We start from the raw sequence: 20699 nt of genomic DNA on the forward strand, positions 1-20699 counted from the left end.
CTGCTGCCTCTTTTTCAGCTGGATTGCCAGCTAACAGTATGTACAGTCATGCGCCTTCTTTGCATGATGGCTTCTTGCATCGCCTTAGTTCCACATGACCGGCTACATATGCATCCGCTCCAAGAGTGTCTAGCAGCACAGTGGTCACAACGTAAGGTCTATGGGAAGATCTAGTGTTGGTAAAAGCCAACACCCATCGCTCTCTGCAGTGGTGGGGGAGCAACAATTTGTTGAGGGGCAGGCCTTTCCTAGACTCCGCTCCGCAAGTGATCATCATCATGACCTCTCTCATGGGCTGGGCGGGTGCATCTATGGGACACCACTGTTCAGGGTTTGTGGACTCCCCTCCAAAAGACCTTTCACATAAACTATCTGGAGTTGTTGGTAGTGCAATTGGCTCTCAAAGCATCCTTTTGCTATGTTCACCACAAAACAGTCCTGATCAAGACAGATAACATGACTGCCGTGTACTATCTTTAGAAATGGGGGGTCGGGGAGTACGCACTCCTCCCAAGTGTCGAGGTTGGAGCAGGACATTTGGCGGTGGGCAATTCATATCAAGGTTCACCTCCTAGCAGAGTACCTTCTGGGAGTGGATAACATCTTTGCAGACCTGCTCAGCAGATGCAGCAACAAGTCCACGATTGAGAACCCCTCCAAAAAGTCCTGCTCCCCTGCTTTCAGTGTTGGGTGTTTCCCTACATAGAACTGTTACCAACAGCCGAAAATGCCAAATTTCCAAGCTTCACCTCCAGGATTCCACACCCATAGTCCAGGGGTAATGCACTGTGGATTAATTGGTCAGGGTTATTTGCCTATACTTTCCTCCTGTCCCACTCCTTCCATACATGTTTTTGAAGCTTCAGCAAACCTCCCTTACATTAATACTGGTGGCTTCCACATTGGTCAGACAACTTTTGTTCACAACCCTCCTTGAACTCTAAGTAGTTCATCATGAGAAGTTCCTCAAAAGGTGGACCCCCCCACACAACACCAGGTACCTTGCGACATCACAACCCCAGACAGCTCAATCTAGCTCTTGAGGTCCTATAGTTTCATTATCTAAATTTACCCCCTGAGTGCATGGTCCTCCTTAGGCAAAAGCCTTTCGCCCCACTACTTGGCCTGTTATGTCGCGAAGTGGAAGAGGGTGTCCACTAATGTCTCCCCAAACACATTGACCCTCTAAAACCGACAGTGTAAGACATTGTCTGCAGCCTGTTGAACTACATCGCTTAGACTAGCTTACACATCCATTCACCCACATTTAGCTGCATTGGTAGCATGCTTGCAAAACTGGAAGTATCCTTCTCTGTTCAGAATCCCTGTTTTCATGGACAGGCGTAAGAGGGTTATCCCTCCCTGGATAACCCCCCATTCCCATCCTCGAATCTCAATATAGTCCTCACAAGTGTCCCCTCCCTTCGAACCCCTTGTTTCTTTCCTGTTACAATTTTTATCCTGGAAGGTGGCCTTCTTAGTTGCCATCACTTCCTTATCCGGGTAAGCGAGATTAAAGCGCTCACATTAGAGGAACCTTTTTGTAAGGTACATGCTGACAGGGTATTTCTTGAGACTAATCCAAAATTTCTACCCAAGGTGATCACATCTTTTCACCTTAACCAGACTCTTTTCTCATCCAAATTCAGTAGCAGACAAGGCACTTCATGTACCTCATTGATAAGACAAAATAATTTCGTAAAATGCAACAGCTTTTTGTAAACATTTCAAAACCGCACAAAGGCAGCAATAGCCTGCTGGTTGGTTTGAGCAGCCTCCATGGCATTTGTAGACAACATTCAATAGCTGAGATCTGTATAGCAGCGCTACCTGTTGCACACCGCACACATTCATCAAACGCTATTGTGTGGATGTCCTAGCAAGACCGCAAACCTAAGTGGGCCAAGCTGTCCTACCTACACTTTTTCAATGCTCTGCAACATCCTCCGGCTAACCACTGCCTTATATAGGGAATTGCTTTACAGTCTATGCACAGTGTGTATCTACAGCTACACATGCCACAAACTGAAGCTTTTACTAATCCTGTAAGCATCTGTTTGTGGCATTTAGTGTAGTAGATTTACATGCGTCCCGTTCTTCCCCTGAAGTCCTTGGTGGTTGCAGATCGCTTTTCTTTCTTTCTAACTGTTCTTTTCAATGCGTGGGCATCTTTACATATTCCCATGCCCTATGTAGGAAGCTGGCTCTGTATGTGGTATACCACTAGATGGTTATACAGTCTCAAGATTCCCCAGAAGTGTACAGGGCTCAATGTAAACCCAAAGTGCTCTATTTGTGGTTGTGTTAGGCCTAAGGCTACTTGCCCTAACTGAGGAGCATCAGACATTTATTGCACACACATTGACCAGTAACTGACACACGACTCAAAAAGGAGATCCACACCAATTTTATAAAAATAAGCTTTGTTTAAGCTTTAAGACCAAGATCTTCGCAAATAGGTAAGTACGCTATTTAGGAAAAATACTTAAGTCTTTCAAAAGTTGACATTTACTGCAGTTTTCAAACAGTTCAATGTTATCCTATGGAGAAGAACAACAATGTGTTTTCACAGGTAATTACCCAACTTGCAAGTACAGACTTCAGGATTTAAGGTCTGCAGAGGGCAAGGTTCAGGTAAGCACAAAGTCTGCACCACCAGCAGTCACAGGGGCGGCCGGGTGCAGAGGTCAAATTCGGTGATAGGCTCAATATGTTGCAATGGAAACTGGGGGTGCTCGGAGTCGCACTGCTTGCAGGTAGGTAAATCCGCTGCAGGGGCCCCTCATTGAGGGTTAGAGCAAGCACAAGGGTGGGTAGAAAGGAGCACCAAATGTGCAGCACTAAACATACAACACCAGTAGCACAGGGGCCCAATGCTCTTCAATTGAGAAACTTGGTTGGACAAACAGGCTGCAGGTGTCGCACCAGAGGCTGCAGAAAGGAGACCAGCAGAGATAAGTTGAGGTGTTGAGGGTCATGAGGGCACAGTCTGTTCCTCTCACCAAGGTCCAAGGGCTTTGGGTGCAGGGGCGTCCTTTGACTTTGTATTCCTCTTACCGGAGCCGGTCGGGGGGAGCCTCTGGATTCAGTCCGTAGGTGTCATTGTGGAGTCCAAGTGGGGTCATCCAATGCAGGACTTGAGGTCAGGATCGCTGGGGATTCTGTTCTGGATCGGTGGACCACCTAGACACGGGCTGGAGGCATCTGGTGCAGAGTGGACAGGACTCGTGAATCCAGAGGGCACCAGGGTCCATTGTGTATGTTTCTTGGGGACAGATCCGCTGTCTTCAGGAGTCTCTGGTCTTTGTCAAAGGGCAGGCAGTCTTCCTTGGTTTCTGGAAGTCGCAGGACGGGTGTTGTCTACTTTTGCAGGGTCGTTGAAGTGGGAGACCGCTATGAAGTCAGTAGGCATCTTCAGGCTTCGCTGCGCGGTGTCGTCTTCGTTCTTCTTCTTAGGTCAGCAGGAACTAATTTCCAGGTCTGGGGGAGCCACCTAAATACTAAATTTAGGGGCGTTTTAGGGGAATAGCAGGTAGGGCCAATGGGCACCTTACCAGTGATGACTACACCCTCAATTGTGCCCCCCTCGGGGGGCATGGCCAACCGCCGAGAAACCTGGCCGCTTGCTGAAGCGGCTCTGCGCTCCGTTCCTCTGCCCCAATATATATCTGGACACTAATCCGCTAGTGGACCCCCACTGGGGGACTGTAGGAGCTGGTGAACTCTAGGTGCCTACCGGAGTCTCCAACGCAGCAGAGGCACGACGGAGACGGTGCAGCCTTCAGGCATGGCTAAAGCCCCAAACAAAATGGTGCAGCAACCGCATCACCCTCGCAGGTCGCAGCCGGAGCGGCATCCAGAGGGAGAACGGATCGCGTGAGCGGTCGGCCCTCCACGATCTGTGACACTCCAGAGAGAGGACAGTTGGGAGTAGCACAACTCGGGGAGAAAATAAAGAGTGTGAAGCAGACGGAGGCATTCCAGAAGAAAGCTCAAGGTGGAGCGGACCCATCGAGTGGAGGGGGAGCGTGTGCAACGGACGAGTGTTCCATCCCCCCCCCCCCAAGCCAAGCACAAGCAATAGCAGGCTTGTCCATCTGTCCAGAGCTCACTTGCAAGATCCACAGTATATCAGGGAAGATGATGGGCCTGGCAGCAGTCCTCCGTGTGGGAGTCTACTCGAACAGTCCGCAATAACAACCCCTGCAAAATAAGGCCCTGGTGTCACCACAATAACTTAGTCTTGAGATCAAGACTCCCCAACAAACTTGGAGACCGGTCCTTGAGGAGTGGGGGAAGGACTTGGCACTACCGGGAGGAAAGCTGACAGGCCGCAAAGGGCTAACACATCCCGTGTCAGGCGGCAGTGAGTAATCTGGAGCCTTTCCCCCTACACCAACGAGCTCCGCTACCCCAAGCAGAGATGAGGAGCGGAAGAGGAACCAAAAGTATCCATCAAAGGAAGCTCCATAGATTTGCCCTCTCCAGAGGGCAGGACAGCTCAGAAAACAGGGAGAATGACGCATTAGGGGCACCCCGCAGTCACAAAATGTTGACAACATTTCCCTCAAAGATATAATGGTGGCAATCCGGGGGGGTTCTCACTGCCCTGGAGAGGCGCATAGACAACGTGACCTTAGAAGTGTCCCTAATTCACGCAGATATCCGCAATATGAACTCAAGGGTCCGGTATGTACAGGCGCAGGTGAAAGAGGTACTACAAGATACTAAGACCCTCAAAAACCAGGTGAAAGAGCTACAAACAAACACTGCTCACCTCGAAGCGAGGATCGAAGACTATGAAGGAAGATCAAGACGTAACCACGTACAAATCTTGGGGTTCCCGGAGGGGTCGACTGCAGGTCTCTTCATCGAGGACCTTATCCTCAACTACCTCCAACCTAAGGGCCTCTCTAAATTCTTCTCGGTAGAAAGAGCACAAAGAGTGCCGGGGGGAAGGCCTCGTCCTGGTGCACAGCCTAGCCCGATTTTGGCTCGTCCTTTTAACTTCAGGGACCATGACATGGTGCTCCAATCGGCCCGGGCCACGTTGCCAGTCCTGTATGAAAATGTCAATATAATCTTCTTCCCGGACTTCTCCCTAAAGGTTCAAAGGCAAAGACGCAGCTTCTTGGAGGTCAAACAAGCACTGAGTGGAAAGGGACTGAAATACTCAATGATTTACCTGGCAAAGCTGCGTGTCGAAGATAAAGACAAGGCATGGTTCTTTGACTCACCGGAGGCAGGCTGGGCATGGCTTGAGGGAGTGGCGTACCGTGGGAAACTCTCCTCCTGGACTACACCAAGGGAGGCAGAAGAAAGGTACAGTTGCCCCAGACAGTGGAGACACACTGGAACTGCTGCGGGTTGGGCCCCCTGCGACAGACCTCTGATGAGTCTCAGGTTTGCACTGAACTAAATGGTTTACGCTGGGAACCATTTTCCCTGCTCGAGGGGAGTGGGTAAGCTGGCGGTTCCTACAATCTGGTCGAAATGAAGGGTGTTGCAGGAAAGGTTGCAGAAGACACTGACTTGACAATGGATAAGAGGAGGATAAAAAAGACCAATGGGTCTAATCTAACTCGTATATTAATCTATGGTTGCAAGTTTGGGGTGCAACATGAATATCTGGGTGGAGGGCAGAGATTTCAGGGGCACACGGCCACCTCTCATGTTTTGTTTGCAACGGGGAGGGACGACAGACGCTCTGCTTAGTTGGTGTAGGTGGGTAGTTGTGAATCTGCCAGGCAGGGATGAGGGGTGGGGGGGTTGTTGTCAGGGTAAAGGGTTAACGGGAGTTGGGAATTCTTTTTATTGTTTGTTTACCACATCATTATACAGTTACATAGCTATGTCACCACCAAGAAAGGTCGAATGATATGCCCCATAAGCAGCAAGCACCCGCTGGCAGAGTGACCCCAACCGGAACTACTGTGCAGGAGGTTTGCTGTACAGCCATTACACCCCATGACACAAGCACGCATCCCCAAGATTTGTCTAGTGACGTTGAATGTGAATGGCTTGGGGAATAAAATTATGCGAGGTGTGGTCCTTCAGTTCCTAAAACACTCCCCAGACACAGTCCTCCTGCAAGAAAGGCACTTGTTGGGTAGGACATAGAAAGCACTAGATTATGGGGGTATACAATGTCGGCCCACTCGGGGTTCACCTCGGGCTCCCAGGGCGCAGGAATACTCCTCAAAAGATAGTTCCCATTAATAGTTGAAAGAACATGGATAGATAAAGGGGGCAGATACGCAGCAATTTCAGGCAGATGGGATCGGGAAACAATAAATATACTGTCACTATACATTCCGCCGTCACTCCACAACACTATTTTCTCAGATCTGGGAGCACCTTTATTGGAGTTGCCAACGGGTCACCTCCTCTTGGGTGGAGACTTCAACATGACACCAAATTACATAATTGACCGATTGCCAGGGAGGAAAACACATGAAACACAGACTCGACTGGCAGCGTTTATGGGTGCCATGGGACTAATAGACGTTTGGAGGGCTCTCTAACCAATGGCTTGGAGTTCACCTTCCACTCGGGTGCAAATGGGAACCTCTTACGGATTGACCTCCTGGTGTCAATTCCTTCGCAGCTGTCTAATTTTGAGGAGGTGAAACATTTGGTCCGAGGAATATCTGACCATTCCCCGATACAGGCTAGTTATAAAATTGGCAAGCAACGCACCAAAAGTACCATACGTATCAACCCCTCATATTTGCAAATCGCGAAGATTAGAGAAGGCCTGCAGAATGCAACTGACCTATATTTTAAAGAAAATGAGCAGTCCGTGACATCACCAGTAACATTGTGGGAGGCATATAAAATGTTTATCAGGGGCAGGCTCTCTCCTTGATGGTGGGGCCTAAGAAATGAGAGGAACGAGGTGGACAGTCTAGAGGAGGGTATCCGTGACCTGAAGACCCAAGTAGCACGACAGAGTGACGAGAACACACAACACCGGTTAAGCCTCAAACAGGAGTATAGAGATTTGACAACTGAAAATACTAAAACCATGATTAAGATGACCCAGTACCGCATATATGAACAAGGTGATTAGGCAGGAAGACTTTTTGCCTGGCTCGACAGGAGGGAAAAGGCCAGTCATTGGGTGGCATCAATTAAACAGGCAAACTGTGACAATCTCACTGATCCTCAAGAAATAGCAGACGCATTTGCGTCTCACTATGAGACTGTATACACCTCAGGAACAACACATACTAAACAGGACGCATCAGAGCTCCTTAGGGACTGACTCCTCCCTAAACCGACTGCTGATGATATTCAGGCTTTAGAAAGTGAACTGACGGGAGAAGAGGTTGGACTGGCGATCGCCGCGCTTCAGTCCGAAAAAGTACTGGGCCCCAATTGGATCCCAGTCGAACTGTATAAACTAACAAAGACTACTGCAGTGCCGTACCTACTCAAGATGTATGAGGTGAGTAGGGAAGTTGGTACCCTCCCCAGAGATCAACGTCTCGGGACAATAGTGGCAATCCACAAGGAGGGTAAACCACCTGAAGAGTGTGAATCCTACTGACCCATATCCCTGATTAACGCAGTAGCGAAAATCCTGGCTAAATTGCCGGCCCTCCGCCTAGTGCAGATAATAGCTAAACTGGTACATCCAGATCAATCTGGGTTCATGCCAGGCCGAAACACTGCCTTCAATTTAAGGCGATTGCATGGAATCCTCGGTCAAGCTAACCAAATCCAAGAGGAAGCAGTGGTTTTGTCTCACGGCGCGCATATGGCATTTGATACCATTGAGTGGCCATACCTATTCGCAATCCTTGAACACCTAGAGTTAGGACATCGGTTTATAGAAAGGATTCGCCTCCTCTACGCAGCTCCTCTAGCGCAGTTAGTCGTGAACTATAAGGTCCCACATTCTCCTACTCTGCCGGGGCACAAGACAGGGCTGCCCTCTCTCATCTCTGCTGTTTACACTGGTGCTGGAAGCGTGGATACGGGGGGGATCCACTTATCCGTGGCCTTCAATGGAATGCAGACTGGAAGGATAGAATTTCTCTCTACGCGGACGACATCCTTCTATATGTGGCAGCTCCATACGCATCCATCTCCAGAATACTCAATATATTTGCCACATTCCTTTGGTATTCTGGTTATGCAATATATTGGGCAAAGGCAGTAGTGCTAGTTTTGAGTGGACCTTCGCCACGGATGGGGAGAGAAAGTGGGGCACAAGTGTGAACAGAGGGGTTCCATTATTTAGGACTACTTGTTACAACCGATCTGGACCTCTTTAAGACCCCCCCCCCCCCTAATTAAGGCGACTGAGGGGTGACGTGAGCCACTGGCGTTCCCTTCCATTGTCCCTGTTGGAAAGAGCAGCACTCTTTAAGATGATGGCACTACCACGTTTTCTGTAGGTCTTTTACAGAATTCTCCAGGTCCGGTTCCAGATGCCTACTTCAAGGACCTACAGAGTGAGGTTAGAACCCTATCATGGGACGGGGTTTCCCCTAGAATATCGCTTAATAAACTGACAGTGGAATCGCCCTTCCTGATATATAATCATATTACAGAGCTGCACAACTGGTAGTTATTAACCAGTGGGCCCACCAACCAATGTCAAATCTGGCATACCGGAAGGATAGATTTTTATTGCAACCCAGTTGTTATTTATACGCTCTTTATACTTCACCAAGGAATAACCCCCTAGAGGGGGCCAACTGCCTTGATGGTTCAGAACTGGCACTCCATGCTGGGAAAGCTGGGCTGGAGGAATAAGATCACAATGGCCATGGCCCTATGGGACTCTCGCCTACTAGGAGATATGAGGAGTAGACATGGCTTCGACAAATGGGACCTGCTAGGGGTTTTGAGGGTGGGGGACATTTATTCCTCTACAGGAATACGGCCCTTTGCTGACTTGCAGGCAACATATCACTTCACGCGAACTGAGACATTCCGTTGCCTCCAACTTTACCATGTGTTACAAACTGCACTACCTAGGCGAAAAGAACTACCAGAGACCTCACCCCAAGAGAACAGGTTACTTAAAGAACACATAACCCAAAAGGCAATCTCGTTAACATACAAAAAGCTGATAAATAATGCCCCTAATCCATTAGTAAAGCTGAGGGAAAAATGGGGAAAAGACATAGTAGACCTGCAAGAGGAAGAATGGCCCGATGCCCTATCTTCCCCTAAAGAAGAAGCCATTAAGTCCAGATTCCGCCTCATCCAACTCAGTGCTGCACAGAGCCTATATCTCATGTACAGCGTTGGTGAAAATGGGTAGACGATTAGACCCACTTTGTCAAAGGGGATGTGATCAAGAAGGATCATTTTTTCACACAATATGGGTGTGTCTCAAAATCCAAACTTACTGGACGTTGCTTAAGCAGTTTATACGAAGTGGAGGTGCCATTGTCGGCCAAGTTATGTTTACTTAACGTATGGGAGGCGACAGGCCTGGGGAGGGGAGAGCGAGCTGGAGTGACTCTAGCACTAGTAGTTGCTAAAAGAAACATAGCACATAGTTGGGGAGTGGAAATAACCCCAACGCTCTAGGATTGGAAAAAAGATATGGACTGGTGCATGGTGGCATAAAAAACGGCATACCTGAATAGGGGCTATCCTCACAAGTGGGAGAAGATATGGGCATGGGGAACGAATATCGAGGATTTTTGTGTACTGTCCAAATGACACAAGCCCGTCACAGGTGGTTAGAAGAAGGAAATGACTAAATAAAATAATCTGAAATAAAAATAATCTTTAAAAAAAAAAAAAAAAATTGTGCTGCGCTCCTGTGGTAGAGGGCACATATTCCTAGCTCTGATTTAGGGGTCTCCCCATCATCAAGATGGTGGGGGACTGAAAGATGTGCGTCACCTCGCCTCCCCCACCTTGGGGGTGGAGTTGGCAGAGGTGGGCACACCTCCAATTTTTTCTAGGTTTTCCAAATGGGTTTCACACCCAAAATGGGGGTGTAAATCAAGGGGTTGCAATCTGCTGGTAATAGCAGAGGCTGGGGGTCACATTACAAGGACGGCAGGCCTTTAAAGCTTCCCTCTCGACCACTGTGCCCATCCTGGGGCAGGAGGTGTGACACCTCCGCCCAGGATGTGCATTGTTTCTGGTCCCAGAGAGCAGAGGCTCTAGACCCAGGGGTCCAGAAACATGTCTGGTGGTGGCAGGCTGCCTACAGCCAGTCAGTGACCACACCAGGGTTTGTAGGTGTTCAACGGGTTTATTGAGAGGCGTAGTTGGGTAAAAAAATCACTCCTAGTTTCAGAGAAGCCATCATGGTGCTTAGTAACTTGAGCTGTCGAGTTTCCAGCCCATGTACACTCTATGGCTTCCCTAGCACTTACAGTATATAAGAATGGACTTAAATATTGTAAGGACATATCTGCTCATGCAGATATGCCCACACCTGTGGTATAGTGCACCCTGCCTTAGGGCTGGAAGGCTTGCTAGAGGGGTGACTTACCTATGCCTTAGGTAGTGCAAGTTGGTATGGCACACCGGCATTGTGCCATGTCGACACTGTTGTTTTCTCTGCACCCGGCCATGCATGCTGCAGTGGCAGTCTGCAGGGTCTAGGTGATGGGTCCCTAGGAGACCCTCTTCATTCCCAATGCCCCTGGTACCAATTACTAGGGTCTTGGAGGGGGCCAATTATGGAATCGTTTTAGGGAAGAAGCACTGGCACAGGGGGCCTGCTTAAGTACCCAGTGCAGTACCATCGAAACCGAATCCGTTACCAGGTAGAGTGTGGGGGCTAACCATGTCAAAAGAGGCACTTTCTCACACCCTGTCTCCATCCTCACCCGCTGTGCAGGAAAACCATCTAACCATGGATCCGATGGGTATTGTCAACTAAGGAGGGGTGGGGGAGCGGGGAGGGGGAGTCAAAATACTTTGTGACTTGAATTACTTTTTTGGGGGGAAATAAAGGGTTTTACATGTCCAACCCCAACACTAAATGGCAGGAGTATGCACAGCATGTGAATATACATCACTACATGCCACGAACAGATGCTTAAAGGGTAAGTGAGATTTTCCTTCCTACTTATCTAATAACTGCTAGTCAGCTGCTGTGGTCGTATATTGTGTAATATGGGCAGGAATGGGCATTAATTACATACACTACATTCCGGGATTCTGATTGTTGGAAAGGCCAATAAATGGAACGGTTCAAATTCCCCAAGGATCGATTCAGAAACCAGATTTCATCTTGTGCTTCAATTGGTCCTTCACAACTATAAGGTTTAAAATGGCTAAGCCATGGGTTCGGGCATAATCATTTTACTGAGAGGAGCCAAGACTCAGATCTCTGAAGCGGTTATGGCTGTGCACAGAAAATTCCAGATGAGCAAGATACTTGTAAGTACTACTTTGAGACTTAGCAAATCTGTTTTTCCTTCGCTGATGGTAAATGTTCCAACACCTTCCCCAAACGCCTGGGGAGATTTTCAAGATTTGTCGCTCAAGTTGACGGGTACGAAATTAGAGAGCAGAGTGAGCAAATGTTCAATGAACAGCTAAACTGCTCAGCATAATAGATGCTGCAGTAACACAGCTCAGTTGGGTGAGGCACTTGCTTCACGGATCTGTGTTTAACTTATAGATGATAGATTCCAATTACAGGAAGATATCTCAGTGGGTTGGGTGTTTATTGCAGAAGGGTTGTCTCAGTCTCTAACCAGCCTGTCGCAGGTTGCAGCTTATTAGTAGAGCTCCATGGAGGAAATACCAATGCTGCAGATGTCTGTAGAAAACATGCAGGCATGGGTTCAAATCCAGTCAGTAACTATTCATTCTTTCATGCTTAGGAAGTTGATAAAATAAGTAACTTTGATTTAGGCAATGTCTTCAGCTACACGTGTCCATAGAGCATTTAGGCTACCAGCAAAAATAGGACTTTTTGACCTGCAGAGTTCAGATCTCTCCACTGGGTGCTCACCCCAGTGAGTTTTACAGAATTACTTTATTTTGACTCCTGAAAAATCAAATTAAATAATGATGCATTTAGCTACATATCTCTCAATGTTTGTCCAGCCCACATGGAACTGACATGGTTTCTTTTTTAATAGCTGCAAGAAGTAACTGCTGTGACCTTTCAATTTGTTGCTTACTAAAACTCTGACATGTTCCAACTGCTGAAAATTCCTAAGTTGAAATTAATAATGGCCTGGCAACCACAAATAAACATGCATATTCTGTTAATTCAGCATTTTGGCTAAGTAGATTTCCCATGCCCCGTTAAGAATAATACTAATCTTTAAGAATTGCCTGTAGATCGTGAGGCCTTTCCTAAGTGGGTCTACTGCTAAGTTTATAAGACGAGGCAAAACGTTGATTTTTCATGTAATATATTAGAGAGGCCATCATTCATGAAATGACCTGCCTAAAATGTGTGTAAACACTTTTGTACTGAAAGTTTTGAGAGTACATAAGCTGTTGTTTGGCCTGGTGCTAGGCAAAATCCTAACGATTAGATACAGCAGCAGACCGCTTCAGCTGAGTGAAAAACCTTGTGCCATCAATTTATCAGAAAAGTTCAGAACGCAGTAGTGTAGAGAGAGTGGATGTGGCCTAACGGTTAGAGCTGCCGGCTACGAAACTTGGGAACCGGTTGGAGTCCTAGTAGGGACGCTCAACATCCTGTGATTCTTGGCAAATCACTTAATCTCCCCATGTCTATAAAAAAAAAAAAAAAGTCCATCTGTAACGTAACTGGTGCTCATGTGTAGCGCTCTGATACCTTAGGGTCGAGTTTGCCCTATATAAATCTAAAAAAAAAAATGTACGTTTGGGTTTGTTCCTTTCAACCAATGATTGTTGTATCTATAACTCGAACTCTGAATTTCAGTAGTTAATGCTATAATTTAATCAAGATTAAACTGTCAAGTGCATCTAGGGCTATTACAGTTGGTCCTGGATGTAGCTGTGTGCCTTGACAAAATTTGACTCAATAAGAAAAATCTGAATTGATATGGACTGGCTTGCAGTCCGTGTGATCATCTTTCAGCTCATGACAATAGTGCAAACATCATTCTGTTCATACCTACTTGATTTCCTTGTCACAAGATTTCATTGGGAGGAGTCTGGGATCTAATCGGCAATATCTTCTACTGGTTCCTGAATCTTGTACCATCCCGCATGGTGACAGATCTTTCGCTGTAACTGCACTAAAAGTAATATTTCACCGATAGCTCTTTGCAGTCAACCTTCTACTATTCAGTTTATAAAAAACCCTTAAGATGAACTTTCTGTTTAATCAATAGCGCACCTGTTCAATAAGTATCCTTCCAGTGCCAAAAAAAACATTTTGGTGAGCAAAGGCGCTATCCAAATATACTTGATGGACTGAGTAGTGTGGCATGGCTTGAATGGGCTGAGGGTCAAGACCATAGCAATTTGTGAATGGCTACTATGTCTCCTTTGTGTTCCCATTTTTTTTTTTTGGCTAGCCTACAAATGCGACACGATGTGTGTATATATAGCCTGTGGTTGAGCGCTACGGCGTGTTCTTTCATAAATCGTCTTTGATGGCGCAATGACATTTTCTTTGCTGATTTATGGTTGTTTTGTTTATATATTGAATGGCTGTGTGGATGTCTTCGCTTTCAAAAAGACTCACTGTTATTCACTGATCACCATTAAGTATTCATTTGTTTCGGTTAGTAGTTCCAATAACATGTTTTTGTGTTCACAAAGTAAAACCATGCATACACATACGCTTTTTTTTAAAGTTAAAATATAACGCTGTCATTTTGTGTATGTTCCATGGCTGCTGTTTATGATAAAGTAGAGATGTGTGTGCCTAGAGGCATTTTTGAAAGTGCATCAACAATACTTGGCTTTTGTTTGTAGTCAACTGATTACTAACCTGCCTTAAGCAATTTGTTTTGCCCCATGCACTTTTCACTAACCATTCTCCCTCTCAATTACTCTGCACAAACACCAGTATAACAAAGATTTACATTCTATTACCACTAGCACCCTTGCACTGCTATTTAATACATACTAAATATATAGCACTTTGAAATTGTTATAAACTCTTATTTTACTAATATATTCATTTTTGCCCTATTCTGTAATCCTTTTGTAACTCTTTACCATTCTCTTTCAGAAATGTGTTTCTTTTTGAAACGGAACTTCTACTCATGAATCAGTGCACACACCAATTACTCTACAATATTTAAAAAAAAAAACCAACATACTTTGTTATGTATAGCATATTATCGAGTGTTAAAAGGGAGATATATTAATACCCTAACCTATTCGTTTATATAATTTACTTTTGGTTTCTGTCCTGCCCTTGCCACTGTATTTACTGTGTACAATGTAGTGGCACCACTCTTCCTGCATTTGCTAATCACAGTATCACTTTGAAAATTTCAGTGACCTGGAAAAAATTCCTATTAAGAATTCTGTTTTGTGATTTACTCTTCTACTCCAGTATTTTTATGGCATTTCGAAAATCTTCTCATATTCCCTTTCATAATTTTCCCTTTGCCCTATTTGGCAGGAGTGGGGAAAACTTGCACGTTATTTGTTTATATTTTGCTTTCTCGCACCTACGGTTCATTTTTATTTTTTCTTGGTACATGTTTTTCTCACTTGTCACCTATAATCAGCAGATTTGCAGACATATTGCTGAGAGGCAAACACCAACACACACTTGATACTGGTGTTTGCCCCATGGTGTTTGCTTTTTGTTTTATTTTGTTTTTTTACGGGTGTCCTCCCTCTGCCCACAGGCATTTCTCGAACTGCAGCACTATTTTATAAGGCGCTTTAGCAGGCGTTGAAATGTTCTTCAGCAATAAAAACGTAGCCCAATGTCCGGACACCTAACCAACACAGTCATTTACTGTTTAACCCCTTCACTGTGTCCTGCAAGTTCACTTTGTATTGAAACGTACTGAAATACCAAAAACACTGGGGACAAAATAAATAGACTTGCATGTGGTGTCAATGTACCTGCACTGGTATGTGTGCCAGATGCAGAGAGACAGTGGGTACCCAACCCTGATCCAATCTTCAGCATTCTGGTTTTAGCATCAAATTAACATTCTATATCCTTCACTGATTTTGGGTACCACATTTTCACTATATAGTGCTTCATTAATATTTCAGATTTGATTAATTGCTAGTAAACATCCTTTCTGTTTTAGGTTGCATTTGAGCTAAGTTCGAACAAAAGTATCTATCATGCTATATTTTGCTGTGTGTGACTTGTAAACTAAGCACTTACAGCATGGACTTCTCTCGTGACTAGTTTTTGTAGCAGTACTGGGAAAGTACAGTTGACCTCTGCTAACTCAGTCTGTTCAGCAAATGATCTCTACTCCCAGCTTCCATATTGTAGCCGAAAAGAGACTTCATTATGGGATTTTTGTTCAAGACCACCAGAAGGCACTCCCCACGAACAGTCTACCTGCTATCACCAAGCACTTCCCCTAGCAAAAAGCTAAACTTATTGGATTTACTAAAGTTTGTTTTTAAGTTCCGAGATTTAAACGCAAGGTAGAGCAGACAGTTTGATTTGTAAGCATCCTAATCTAGTCTCGGGGAGCAGTGGAGGTACAGGAAGATACAGAAATTATTGTAATTGGACATCTGCCAGGTAAAAAATCCTTCTGAGTCTTCTGACCTGGAATTTATAATTAACCCTCGCAGCTGAAGGAAGTCCAGGTGCTTGCTGGTTCATATATTTTTTTGCCCCTCTTAAAGTAGCTTAACCGAAGCAGTGATTGAGAAATATTACTGTACTACTTAAATATCTTATGGGTTTGTATGTATTTCCCATCCGCTATAATCGCTTGTAGTATCATTGTACGCAGTTGTAGAAACATGTCAAAAGAAGTTTTTATTCCTCAAAATATTGATTCTGAAACTTGGAAAATTCAAAGTTTGTTGAATGCCTGCTTGACTAACCCCAGATGCAGGTTGTGATGAAATTGTGGGTAGGATTGCACGTTCTGGTTCCGGATTGCACGTTGTGATTGCAGATTGCTCATTGGTTCTTTGTGTGGCATTTCATTTGTTCCTTGTCATGTTTAAGGTAACTGTGTCATACTGAAGCCTTCAGATGCGAGTTCAAATGCTGCCGAACTGATGAATACCTTGCTGCCTAAATGCTTGGATAATGTAAGTATGAACATATAGAGGGTAAAATGTTTTTTTAATATATACAGGATAAAGCAAGGAGTTCCATGAACATAAAAGGTCACAGAACTCCTAGGTGATTTAAAATGTGCTTTTTACATATTATAGGGGCTATTTTATTCCCAACAATCTGTGATAATGTACACGCACTATGACCTCCCCCCTAATTCTTTTAAATGCTTGGTCAGCTGTTCCTTCAAATGAGCAAGATCCTCTAGTTGCAGGTATGAAGAATTATTGTGAAAAAATACACCAATATGTAGTTTGTAATTTATGCAAACACCCATTAAGCAGGATGTGCCGCTACCATAAATGATTACGTATCCGCTAAAGAATGCAATTTTCAAGGGAAAAAGGTTAATTGTGCTGAAAGGCGATTTCTCCTTTACTCTTTTAAAGAACATTTTTATATCTGATTACTGACACACCTGTTGCATTGTCTGCTGCTCTGGCAGCAGGCACTGTGATATCACAACTCAACTGTAATAACTGGTTAATGTAGAATAGCTATGTAGTTTTTCTTTGTACAGGTGATTGATATCGCAAGCACACAGAAATAAGAAAATGAAAGACTGGTTTATTCAGGGATTTCTGGCCTCTTTGTATAAAACTACTTAATGCTAGAAGTGATTCACAGATCTTTAATAAAGTGGTAGATGGTTTGCTGTTTAACATACTTAAATACTTATTGCTAGAAGTATCCAGAAACCTGTAGGGGGGGGCAAAAATCAATAATCCCGATTTTCAAGTGTTTTTGGACATGTACTGTAAAATAGAAGGCTTGAGTTTAGAAAAATTGTTGTTGCATTGCATAACATGTGGAGCTTTTGCGTTATGAAACTCAAAATACCTGGGTTTGTAAAAAATCCTCCTTGTTTTATGGTGGTTTTATGTAGACACACAGCTATGCCTTTTGATTGAAGTCATTTGACATGCCTTTTCTGATGATCAAAGATCATGTCCCTGCTTCAAGTACTATATCCTCTCATATGTTAGACTTGTTTGTATCTCCGCGGTGTATCCTACCCTAAGGTAACTGAATCGGGAAGGACCAAGAATAGAAGAGGCATGTCTTCCGTTCCGACTGATGATAGAGGATGAGGTTAATGAAGTATAATCCTATGACTGCGGGCGTAAAGATTGTGCCAATGAGTGAGAAAAGCAGAGACTTAAAAGGTATTGATGACGAGGCACTAAAAAGATCTGAGCTAAGGAAAAGAGTTGGTGAAGTCCTATATGCATTGGAGCGTAGATGAGTAGGGGCAAGACTAAATGCAGTAGACATAGTTGCACTTCAATTCCATAGACAAACCATTTGTGTTATGAGGAAAACTTGCCTTGCCATATCACTGACCACACTGTGATGTTCCTGACCTTAAAACAGTCTTGATATTTTTTGAGGGCAAGAATATTCAAGGGTACACAGACTATCAACTCAGTTAAACCAGACAGATAAAAGCTATACCATTGCAGTGAAGGGTAACATTGTAACCCTTTGGCTGTGCGCAGGGCACCCCAATGTGGCCACAACTTGGCATGCAAGGAAGGGAAAAACTGAATTTTCCAGTGTTAAGAATACTTCAGACCCCCTACATCTGGAAGTCCTAATTTAAATACAACACAAAATGCAATTTAAATACAAGGCAGCCTATGAAAAGCTCCTTATCCCTTGTCCATGGTTTCAACGTCTTTTTTGCTTTGGCTTTTTAAAGACTTATAAACTCCTAAAGGGCTGAACTGAAACACTGCATTTGTCCCTTGCTTGTATAACTCAATGTTCATTTATTCTGAAGTCTTGTTTTTGCGGGGTCGTATTTTCAGTGAGTTTGGTTTTGGTGAAAGTGTTTATACCCCTTGAGAAAACATGCTTTTTGACTTTATACCTCAGACTTCCAAGCATGTTTTTGATTTTGTAAGATCAGAGAAACAGTGTTCACGTATGGTAATCTTCAGCAAAAGCAATTAAAGATTGCTTCAGTTAAAATATTTCCTTTATGTTCCAGGATATTAGTGCTATGACAGGTTTACGAAAGGAGGCATAACATATGTCGCACATAAATATCTTCAAACCACCTTTAATGAATAGAAGTATTTCTTTTTCTAAACCTCTTTTCCTTGTCACTGTCACAATATCTTTTTTCCAGGAATGTTACCATGTGATTTGTTGTGGGCATGCTGATATGGAGGAATTACTAGAAAACGTATTTGACCACATTTTCTTCTCTGGTAAGTAAAGACTTGTAAGAACTACCATTTTATAAAACCAATGTGTCTTAAAATTCTGCTTCTTAGTTTTGCATGCATCATTAAGGGCTGGTTTAAAGGATGTAATAGAGACCATAGCCGGACTCACAAATCCTTTCTTTTGACACACACAGATTTTCCTCTAGTTCAAATAATGATTCTCTGTGCAAAGTGCACACGTGCACATCTAATAAATGTGCAGAATCTCCAGAAACCTGAGTTGGTCTTCTATGTTTCTGTAACAGTATATGTTGTATGTTTGCCATGCTCCTTTATTTACAAATATATTTGTTCCCTTTGCTCACCCTAAAGACTGATTTGATATGTGCCAACTGAGGTTTGTGGTGAATGAAAGCACGTCACACGGGGGAAAATCTGTTCTCTGTGATGTTCTGCCCTGCTGTGAAGGTGTGCTCTTTAGCACAGTTCCTCTACCCTTAAATGTGCAACGTAAATTAGGATGAGAATACAAGTTGGTAGCTTGTCTTTTTAAAACTAGTTCTTAGCATTTTGCTTATGCTTGATGCACATGGACTTGAACTTTCCTGCTGGCCCTTGTACTGTCAACAAATATGTACAAGCTGGGCTGTTATCTGATCCTGCTCGTTTTTTAATGGAGCGGTGTGTTATGCCACTCATTTGAGTGCGAGTCCTTTTTGAATGCAGACACCCTCTTTGCTATTTGTGGATCTCTGCATTCTGTGCCGGGGTCTCACATTTGCCTATTTCATATGTGAGATTTATATTTTTTCTTAACAGTTGTGGATTTCTGTAATTTAGTTCATTTGACCTACATTGATGTAGGGCATATATTTTGTGAAACTATTAATAAAAAAAAATATATCACATTCGGATTTAGGGTATTGCAGCATGAATCCTTAATCCTTTTCTGGATTCACATGCTGTGCATTCATCCGCCATCTAGTGGTTGGGTCTGGAATAGTTTTTTTTCATTCTTGTTTTGGACGCTGTCGACCACCATTTGGTGCCAGGTACATCCCTTGTGTGACGTACCTGGCACCAAATGGTGGTCGACAGCGACCAAAACAAGAAGAAAAAAAAACTATTCCAGACTCAAACACTAGAGGGTGGAATAATGCACAGCAATTTAATCCAGAAAACTCAGCAAGCTGCAAAACTACTCCTACTGGTAAGTAACCATTTCAGTATGGCAGGTGCAGACTACACCACCTGAAAAAGGATAAAGCTCCTAATATATCACTTTGGACCACTATGAATCATCATTTTGCACCTAAGCCTTCATATTTTTCATTACACAAAAGAGATCCAGGTGAAATTTGAATCTCACCCAAGGTTTGTGGATCCCACTGGAGGAAACTGAGAGAGACAAAATGTAGCAATTTTTTGTTCCAAGAATGCCATCAACAAATGTTCTGCTGTGTTAAGGTCACCCTCTTCCCAGCTTTCAGGAACAGGCAGAGTAGCAAAAAAACTACATTTTGGCAATTACTAACTAGGTTTCAATTGTTCCTACTTTTTTTTTGTTTTCCACCTACTTGCAGTAGGTGGTGGCGAAACGTGTAAAACCCTTGGGTGGACCCGGAAAGCATATACTAATGAAAATAAGTTGAAATTTATAGAAGTAGATGACAATATTTCATCTGTAATTTTGTGCCCAAATTGCTGATTTTCAAAAGTAATATACTGCTATGTTTGTCAGACTCTTCTGGTCACACTAATTTAAAGCGTTGGTTGTCTAAAAACATGTGCTACTCAGAGCCATCAACCGAGCTACAATTAATAATGTTTTTTCATTTTGTACTTTCCGTGCATCAATTTATATGGTAAATTCTAATGAATGAGTAATGGATATAAAGGGAACCTATGCATTTTTTAAATGTGCCCTGGACAATGAGCTTTAGGAATAGAGGTTATTTTTACAACTCTGAATTTGGGGTTATCCATACTATAATTTTATTCAGATTGCATTTTGTATAATGTGTTCTTTCTTGCATACTACCTTACATTTGGAAGTCAAAAATGTAGAGATATTCAACTGATAATAACAAATGTTGTACTACTCGGTTTCCCATACTACCCCCTGCTAAAAATGGCACCCCACTAGTGTGGTGGGTCTATCACCTGCCCCAAAAACGCAACATGGAAAAAGCAAGATTTTCCTTTCATGTTAATTCATTCTGGCAATACTGTTAGCTATGGAATTTTGAGTTCTGGCTCGGTCAGAACCCAGGGGAGCTTACTAACACCAGACGTTTCTAAAAAACAATCTCCCAGGCCAGTGTGGCTTGCACAGATCCCACTGGGTTTTC

At 43.9% G+C, this 20699-nt stretch overlaps 1 protein-coding gene across 2 annotated transcripts in view; it reads left to right on the forward strand.

Annotated features, from left to right (window-relative positions):
* LOC146783924 (aldehyde dehydrogenase family 3 member B1-like) overlaps positions 1 to 20699 on the forward strand; it is a 301339-nt gene that overhangs the window by 86686 nt on the left and 193954 nt on the right. For both annotated transcript variants that reach the window (XM_085633331.1, XM_085633330.1), the window contains exons 5-6: positions 16061 to 16146; positions 18309 to 18390. In XM_085633331.1, the coding sequence (XP_085489457.1) occupies positions 16061 to 16146; positions 18309 to 18390 (168 nt within the window). The remainder of the gene's footprint in view (positions 1 to 16060; positions 16147 to 18308; positions 18391 to 20699) is intronic.

The sequence above is a fragment of the Triturus cristatus genome, chromosome 11 (genome assembly GCF_964204655.1).
Source record: "Triturus cristatus chromosome 11, aTriCri1.1, whole genome shotgun sequence".
In the NCBI taxonomy this organism is placed as follows: Eukaryota; Metazoa; Chordata; class Amphibia; order Caudata; family Salamandridae; genus Triturus; species Triturus cristatus.